Source organism: Hippoglossus stenolepis, chromosome 13 (genome assembly GCF_022539355.2).
Source record: "Hippoglossus stenolepis isolate QCI-W04-F060 chromosome 13, HSTE1.2, whole genome shotgun sequence".
NCBI lineage: Eukaryota > Metazoa > Chordata > Actinopteri > Pleuronectiformes > Pleuronectidae > Hippoglossus > Hippoglossus stenolepis.
The window spans coordinates 5,746,766-5,755,781 of record NC_061495.1 but is presented as its reverse complement, the minus strand read 5'-3'; the positions used below and the strand labels follow the sequence as shown (position 1 = coordinate 5,755,781).

At 41.3% G+C, this 9,016-nt stretch overlaps 2 protein-coding genes across 3 annotated transcripts; both read right to left on the bottom strand.

Annotated features, from left to right (window-relative positions):
• Positions 1 to 1,338: 1,338 nt before the first annotated feature.
• zgc:162780 (uncharacterized protein LOC555377 homolog) lies at positions 1,339 to 4,345 on the bottom strand. Of its 2 annotated transcripts, none has more exons than XM_035174886.2 (6): positions 4,036 to 4,345; positions 3,780 to 3,940; positions 2,848 to 3,064; positions 2,228 to 2,331; positions 1,975 to 2,112; positions 1,339 to 1,540 (listed from the first exon to the last, which is right to left on the bottom strand). In XM_035174886.2, exons 1-6 carry the CDS (start codon positions 4,144 to 4,146, stop codon positions 1,444 to 1,446), a joined length of 828 nt encoding a protein of 275 aa, XP_035030777.1. In that variant the 5' UTR covers positions 4,147 to 4,345; the 3' UTR covers positions 1,339 to 1,443. The 2 variants fall into 2 exon arrangements, with proteins under 2 accessions (XP_035030777.1, XP_035030778.1); XM_035174887.2 differs by having other exon boundaries at positions 2,860 to 3,064.
• An 893-nt stretch (positions 4,346 to 5,238) lies between these two features.
• zgc:162396 (uncharacterized protein LOC555292 homolog) lies at positions 5,239 to 8,347 on the bottom strand. Its single transcript, XM_035175055.1, has 6 exons — positions 8,237 to 8,347; positions 7,906 to 8,066; positions 6,908 to 7,124; positions 6,154 to 6,257; positions 5,560 to 5,694; positions 5,239 to 5,452 (listed from the first exon to the last, which is right to left on the bottom strand). The coding sequence occupies exons 1-6, from the start codon at positions 8,345 to 8,347 to the stop codon at positions 5,362 to 5,364; spliced, it is 819 nt and encodes a 272-aa protein (XP_035030946.1). The 3' UTR covers positions 5,239 to 5,361.
• Positions 8,348 to 9,016: the final 669 nt, after the last annotated feature.

The following is a 9,016-nucleotide window of genomic DNA, read 5'->3' as shown; positions in this document are numbered from 1 at the left end:
ATACCACCCTCTAGTGGTATTGTGTGTGTACTTCAACAAATCCCTGATGTAATTCAAACATGCTTTATGAATGTGAGTGTCAGCATTATGAGCGGAGAGCGAGCAGAGGATGAGATGAGTGCGTGCTGCTGCAGAGGCATGGCCTTTCTCACTGACACTTATTTCTAAGTATCAGGATATAGTATCAGGGATAGTTCACCCTCAGTATCTACTCACCACTATGCCGATGGAGGTGAGGGGTGAAGTGTTTGAGTCCACAAAACACTTCTGGAGTTTAAGGGGTAAACTTTGTTGCAGCAGAATCCAATATAATAGAAGTCAAAGGTGAGTCTTTCTTCAGACGTAATAAAACAACAGAAAAAACACAACATGCCTCCATACTAGTCCTGTGGTTTCATCCAAGTGTCAGTAAGCCCGACATTCAAAATCGAATTGAAACAAGGTCATTTACACTGTGTTTTAAGCTTAAAGGTCCAGAGGAAGTGGCGATGCTAGCGACCATTTAAAGGTAACAGAGGATTGTAGTTATGTTTAAAATTCCATTCAGGTCGTCTGACTAGTAAACTGAAATGTTGAAATACAATTTTTTGGAAAGTATTAAGAGATATTAATAATATTCAACATCGTGTGTAAAGTCCTTCACAGTCAGTGTGAAGTGTTTGACCCACAGTCATCAGCCGACTCTCTGAATGTCCCCTGGTGATTCCGCTTCACTGCAGCTTCCTTCAGCTCCTCCGCCTGTTGCCTCTCAGCCGTCAGTCTGCTCTTCATCAAGTGGAACGCGGCTCAGTCGAGCTGAGAACATGTGACTGACAGTTGACACACTAATTGCCGCCGCAGTGTAGAGACATGCAGAGGAAAACAAACATGTCCACTCAGAACACCGTTATCAGTCAAATGGAGTCAGGCAGTGGCACGAAAGGCTTAATGCCTCCACTCTGCCAGTTTCTAATGTGTGTCTGTCTCCGGCAGAATAATCACACTCCAAGTGGATACAGACACATGATCCTGTCACAACAGATCTCAAGCAGCCAGAGGGGACCAATCATGAAACAGTTCTTCAGTACAGACACCTTATATCTGCTATGAGGTCCATCACCTCTATCATTGAAATCTTAATTACTGCTGCCAAAATCAAATGAAGATTCAATGGAAAATGAGTATTGTGGAGGCCTCAGGGCAAATAAATCTACAGAGGTCTACAAGTAAAGAGAATATAGCTGTCTGAGATTATGTAAAGTGGATTAAGGCCACATAAACGATGAGTTTTTTTTTTTAAATGCCTCCAAAATGAACAGAGACAATGAATGCAGAGACAATAATCACATAGACTCTTGATCAAGTGTCACCCTCTAGTGGTATTTTATAAAACAACCTCACACATGGATTTCCTGTGTCCATGACGTTCATGACCGGTGTTGAAAGTGTGAGAGGCGGTCGGACTCAGGCCTCCTCTGGTTTACAGGCCAGCACGTAGTAATACTTCACAGCCACCACCACCTCTGCCTCTGCTGAGGTCACCTGCATCACGGACATCAGCCTGGACAGAGAGGAGCATGGGAAATAAAGTGTTAACATCCTGTCACTGTTGCACATCTTATCTCTCAGCGTGTCATATAACAACTAGAATGGTGCAAACCTCCGCCCCAAGGCTCAACAGGCTCCTTAAATTCAATCAAGCTGCACCAAATGTGACACACTCATAGATATCACTCATAAAAACAAAATTCTAGATCCGGACCATCTCCTAAATTTAATAGGTTCTTCAATGACAAATCTCTCATCCAAGTTTCTATCTCACGAACAAATAAAGATACAAATCAACAAACAAACAAACAACCAGACAGACAGGGGTGAAATATAAAATCCTTGGCAGAGGTAATAATAATATCATCATATGAGTCATTTTCTTCATTTTCACCGACACGTGTGTGATGTGCATGCGTGTGTATACTGTGGTGTACAAGTATTTACTTTTGACAAATGTCCTGGGAGAGTTGTGCGGCCTTCTGCGGGTCCTCTCTCAGCAGAATCTGATAACTGGAGAAAGACTCCACCATCCCCATGTAGCCGGACAGAGGCATGGCCTTTCTCACTCTCACACACTCTTGCCTTTTATGAACACACACACACACACACACAAATCATACTACTGTACTGACCGAAGTGATAAAAGATTAGAAATGAATATATTTAGAATTTAGAAAGAAGAATGTTATTCACTCACCACTCCTTGTCCGGGTAAGCGATGGATTCATATGCCGCCCGGTACAACTCAATAGAGCTGGGACCAAGATGAGGGTCGCGGTAAAGTTTTAAAGCTGCATAAAACTGATCAAATCATCAGAAAAGTCTATCAACTCACTAATGTCATTATATACAACATGAGTCAGGTGTTTTACTCACTGATGGGTTTTACACAATAATATCCACTAGATGGCGATGTTGTGCATTGTGATTTGCTTGTGTTGTTTGTATTTGCTGTGATGAAGGTGTTTTTCCTGTTTTTGCCTGTTTAGTCAGCTTGTGCATGTTTTCTTAAGTTGCAGTGCACTGAGCTCTCAGAGCCACCTTCTTATTATTATTATTATGTTTGTCTCAGGGTGATGAAGCCTGTCTGAACACGTGTAATCTTAAATCTTAAAGGTAAGGATTAAAGGCTCTGATGTTTTAGTATGAAGACATAAGAACAGGTTATGACCAATGACTTAGTTGTTAAATGGTGGGATCCCCAGCAACAGGATAAAATCATGTGTCCTGACATGTTAGTATATCTATAACAGGAAAAACAATTGAAAACTGTATTCATGTGCACATTCACAGTAACCTCTCTCACTCTGCGTGTACCTCTGTGCAGACCTGGTTGAGTGTTTGCGAGCAGCAGCCCTCGTAGCTGAGCTCCATGTCCATGGTGTAGCTGAGCAGAGCCAAGCAGCCGCAGGGCTTCAGGACTCTGTGGGCCTCCAGGAGAAAGCGTGGCCTGTCAAACCAGTGGAACGCAGTCAGAACCGTCACCAGGTCCACTGAGCTGTCAGCAAATGGCAGCTCCTCAGCCGCACACTCTCTGAAGATGGGAATGTAGCAGGAACTGAATCAAACACCTCACACACACACCAGGTGAAACGACGTTTGGACCATTCCACATTTTACAACTAATGAATCCTTAAATACAAAAATCATTAGGTCAGATTCAACAATTCATTTCTGAGTTAATGTTGCACCAATGCAATAAATGATTAACTCCACCAGGTATCCATCCAGGTTTTACTGATAGTAATGTAGATATCATAAAATATCTCTAACACTGGGACTAAATACTCCATTGATACTGGGTTTATTTAATCAATGTTTCCATGCTATGCATTTCATTTTTTAAATATTTGTATTCTATATATAATATTACCAAACAACACATAGGGGATTATTATTCAGTTGACTGTATGTTTGTTCTGCAGTCTGGGCCTCACAGCATGACCGACTTTCACCGGACAAGGTTCCCATTGTTCTCTCTTGTGGCCAAGTTGCTCAACAGAGTCTCAGAGTGAAACAAGTGATATGATGTAAATATAAAAATGTTGGTGTTATCTTGATATCTCACCATGCATATTTTGAATGGTTGGCTTGATTTCTCCCTCTGTAGCCAAGTAAACATGGCACAAACAAACTAAAAAGAGACACATGAAGCTTTCAGGTAGCATTGAATTAGCCTTTCACTTACGGTCTCATGTAAAAACCTTGTTAAGTTCATGAATCCTGACTGCAGGTTGGTCCATGCTCACCTATATGTGATGTTTGCCTCCAGAGCATACTGCAAAGCCAAATCCAGCTGGGCAGGACTCACATCTGTCCCCACCACAGAGGCAAAGTGTTGGGCCAGCAGCTGAGTGCCCTGTCCCGAGCCACAACCCACATCCACTGCCAGCTCAAAGGGACGAGCTTTCTGTCAAAATAACACCGCTGTGCAGTTAGTTTTGACATTGGTCCTCCAGTAGTTAATATTCCAGAGGCTGCCATCCTCTTCCTACTTGCACTTACCCGTTTTTCCAGGAATCCAAGGACCTGTTGTATAAGATGTTCTGATGGAGAGACCCTGTACTTTAAGTAAGAAGCTGCATGCTTCTTGCCCTCAAACAGACGGTGAGCCATTGTTAGCTGATGCCTCTGTGAACAGCTGATTTATCAAAAGCTTCATAAAGAGATTAAAGCAATCGATATTACCTTCTTTTTTCGTCTGCAGGCAGGCGGTCAGACACACACACACACACACATGCATGCACGGATGCACACACACACAAGAGGGAAACAACGGGGTGCAAAGGAACTGGGAGGCTACATTATCTCTGCTGGTATGTGATGTGTTTCATAATGAGGGTGTTTAAAGGGACAGCTCCCTCTGTGTGGAACAATGCCAAGTGAACTGAATGTCATCGTAAAAATAACACATTTATGCAAAGCTCACAGAGCTGGGTCGGTTCATGGGTCGTGTCAGAACAAGCTACTGAGGACGATGTGGCCGAGGGTAAGATTTGTATGTTTGTTATTATAGTATTGCAAAGACTTCATGTGTGCAACTGTGTGTGCGTCTGTTGGCTTCTTGATCTCATGGTACTATTTAACTAAAGGTTGTTAATTATTAACGGTCACTGCTTATAAACCTCTACAGCTGCTGGTCAGCAGAATTTAATTCAGTCCGTTTACTGCAAGGGTTGTGAGGACATATCAACACTGACTTCAAAGGATTAATAATAAACTGCTCCGTAGTTGTGATCCCAAATTATCAGTCCTCTGGATATTGCAGTGTTTCATATGCTTATTATAGGTATTTTAAACTTGTCTCTGCAATGTACCAGTTATATCTGGTTGTCAATTAAATATAAAAAGTACTGAGTATCTTTTTTTGTATTATTGGCTTCTTCAGAAAGTACTTTTAATGGTAATACAGTATGATGTCATCATTACACTACACGTATTTTCACGTTGCACAAAGTAGAAACAGTAAACGCTGTCAGAAGTGGCAAGCTACCTTCAACAAACTGAAAAATAGCAGAGAATTAAGAAGTCACACTGAAGCAGTTACAACAAATAAGTCTGCGAGGGTTCAGCTGCATTTGGAAATGTTTTGAATCGTAGTTTAACTGCAAAATGAATGAGTCTAATCCTTCTGTGACAAAACACAGTGTGTTAAGGGTGAGGTTGTAAAACTTATGACACAGAATTTACATTACACACGAAAAGGTTAGTCAGAATTCCGACTGGGGAAAAACACAGAAATGTCCAAATTCAATAAGAACACTCTTTAATACATCAGAGGCTTTAACATCCCAGAATCAGTTTTTTCTTTTTCTTTTTCTGTAGCGTTGATCATTGTGGTTTAGATGCCAGGACACAGAAATATTCCATCGTCCACTCTATTTCAGTGTCCGGAGACGTGACTCCCATTTCATCCAGAAACCTGTGAAGCAGTGAGAAAACAGAGTCTGATTATAGAACTGTGTGTGTGTGTTGTGTGTGTGTGTGTGTGTGTGTGTGTGTGTGTGTGTGTGTGTGTGTGTGTGTTACCTCTTCTCAGTGTTGAGCAGCAGGTCGTTAGCAGCCTGAGGGTCTTTCTTCTTGTAAGTTTGGAACATGGACAGGGTCTCAATAAATCCCACCAGGTTTTTCAAAGTGATGAAAGATTTCACTTCTGTTTCAATCCTGTTGTATCAATATAGCAGATTGATTTTTTTATTCAATACAAAAATAATGAGAAATAGATAGATAGAATATAAAAACTAGATAGAATTAATCTTCTAAACCTGATGTTTTATGACCTGTCTGTTTTTAACTTGTATGTTTATATGCTCTATAAATAAAGATTATTATTGTTATTATATTAAAACCACATTTAAATGTACTATATCTAGTCTTTTATTTTGGTCTTGCACACACTCATGAATATCGGTTCCCTAAATATGACAGATTTTTTTTAAAGATCCAGAAATTATTCTCTGAGAAACCAAACAAAATGTTTAAACACTTTTATTATCCATATTTTATAGGCTAGGATATAAAATTATGCCTAATTTGTCTTTTTAAAGGTCAGCCGACAGTTAATTCTAGGTATAACAGAGGTGTACTTAGCATTGGTCAGTTAAGTGTCTGTGTTGTAATTACCGTTCTTTGTCTGGAAAAGGGATGGCAGAGTATAACTCCTCCAGTTTACTGTTACACTGAGCTACTGGGTTGATGCTGGTGTATGGCATCAGCAGCTGTGTCACCTGAAAGTGAATATAGATAAAAACATGAATCCTTTACTGTATGCACTGACTTTTGTGTTGTGTCTGTATGTATGTGAAAATAATATATAATGTAAGTTATATAAACTAACATTGAAAACAAGCAAAAGGTAAAACAGAAAAAACTGCAGGTTGATTAATCAGTATGTTTGCTGTAGTTATTAATGATGGTAGTGACAGGAGCTAGAGAGCAGCTCCAGGTGAACCAGGGAGAGTTGATTGGCAGAGCGGTGATTAGTTGGACAATTAACTCTCCCTGGTTTCAAAAGGCAGCAAAAGAGCTGCCACAGGGGAAGAGACAGGAAAGAGACACATGAGGAGAAACACATGAGACACATGAGGAGAAACACATGAGAGTCACACAGACAGAAAAAGAGACAGATGACGGAGCTGAGCAGCCACGCCAGCAGAAACAGCTGGTCACTTTATGTTTAGTGTTTTGGAATTTATGTTTGGTGCGGTTTAATTAATAAAAAGATGCTGAAAGGCAACAGGTTCACCTCTGGCTGTTGTGGGAGAGACCCCTGTGCCACAGTAGCATTATCTCCACTTTACTGAATAACTCTGGAAGTTGTGGTGTTATCCTTATTTTCACATTTGACTAAAATAATGATTTCAGTTATTACACCCACCTCTTCATAGAGGCTGTTAAGTTGTTCTCCACAGTTCTGGTAGGAAAGTCTGTTGTTCTGAATAGTGTAACTCAGCAGAGCAATGCAGCCCCTGGGCTTCAGAACCCGATTGGCCTCGGCCAGGAACCTTGAGTGATCAAACCAGTGGGCTGCTGCTGATGCCGTCACCAAGTCTACAGAGCCGTCAGATAATGGAAGTTCCTCTGCTCTCCCTTTCCTGCAGGTGCAACAGACAGAACAGCCTGTGAGTCCAGATAAATAGCACAGAGAAAGACAACTGAACACTGTTCACTGATACAACCATTACCACTGGTTACATGAACGCTTCTCTTTAAAGTCTGAATTTCATTCATGTGATTTCGCGCAAGAATAAACCATTACAGGTAGGCATCTGGGTACCATAGAAACAGAACTCAACCTCAGTTAAGTCTCCTTCAGTGACTTATCCAGAAGGATTACAGGACTTCATCCATGAGAATACCTTCATTGACACCTCAGAAAAGGTGTGTAGTGTTTCTGGGATTCCTGGGAGCTTTTAACACATTGGAGTTGTCGCCCAGCTGATCAGAGAGGTGCACAAAGGAAAGGGGGGCCTAGTTGTGTAGGCGCAGAGTAACTTCTAGAAATACAACATCAGATTAGTGTCAGTTTGAAAAGAGAATGAAAATTGAGTGGAGCCTCAATTACTCTCTTCACCCTTGCCATGAATTTGGGGATCAAGGCATCGGAAATTGAATGCAGAGGCCCTCTGTCCAAGTCTGGCATTGAACAGCCAACCCACTAGAGCCGTTTGGACAAATTCGCAGTCACCAAATCAGTGATAGGGATGGATCCTAGAAAAGCTAATTTCTGCAGTCTAGGCAGGGCACTTTATGAGAGGAGCAATAAACTCCAGATCTAAAGGAGCCACGAAGAATATTTGTACAAATCAACAAACAAGATTTTACATAATTCAGGTTGTGTTCAGGTTAGCGTAACAGCCCCTCCAGACGTCTTACCTGTACTCGATGTTGGGGAACCCTGGCACAGCTCTGGCCTCCTCCAGCTGACACTCACTGATGTCAATTCCCACGACTTCTTTAAAGTGCGGCGCCAATAGTCGAGAGGTCTGGCCTGTCCCACATCCCAGATCTACTGCCAGCACATGTGGCTGTCCCTTCTGAGGATCACAACATACAGTATATGTAGTATTCGTTGTCAGTATGATGAATGTTGCAGGTTCCCCAACAACTCTCAGTTTTCACAACAAATAAGCAGAATACCCTATTCCAGAGCTCGTTATGCACTTTGCTATTGTATTGTATCTTCATAGTACTGACCACGTCTTACCTTATCTGATAAGTATCGCAAAATAATATCTTTGACCTCATCTGGAGGTGCAAAGCGATACTTTTGGTAGATGGAGGCGTGATCCTTCCCCTCAAAGAACCGGTGTGTCATGGTGGTGTTTCTTTTAGTCTTGTCTTTCTGATCGGTTGTCAGCTGTGCCTTCTCTGACCTTTGTTCCAGAAGTCCACCTTTTTGAGTAAAGCTCCTCCTTATTTTATATTTCAGTCTCTTGTCAGCATTTGTTATGTTCCCTTTAACTTAAGCCGTTTCCAGGACACACACTTCACCCAATTCCTGCAGGGTAGTTAAGTCTTCTTTTTAATACCTAACACGCTGGAAAATAATCACTATGTTCAACAGAGTTAAGTTACTAAGTAAATCAAGCTGCAGTGTCAAACAATGGAGAACGCAGACATTTAACGCCTTGAAGGAAGAGCTGTTTTGTGTATAGAACATTTTTTCTACTTGTTTAATGTGAAATTAAGAAACTCAAGTTTACTGAGCTGCAGACATGTTGACAGTGAGTCACAGGGAAAGGGCCTCTTGCTTACCCCATCAATGCCAAATCATTTTTGCAGAGGGTATTTAACAACTGCATACTTACAAAAGAATGAATAACTCGTTTCGACTCGAATATGAATGTGGGGGCATGTGGACACTTGGATGACACCACATGAGCAGTATGGAGACATGTTTTTATGTTTTTTTACTGTTGTTTTTTTTACGTCTGAAGATAAGTCCCTAATATCTTATGTTTACCCCTGAAACTCCAGCGGCGTT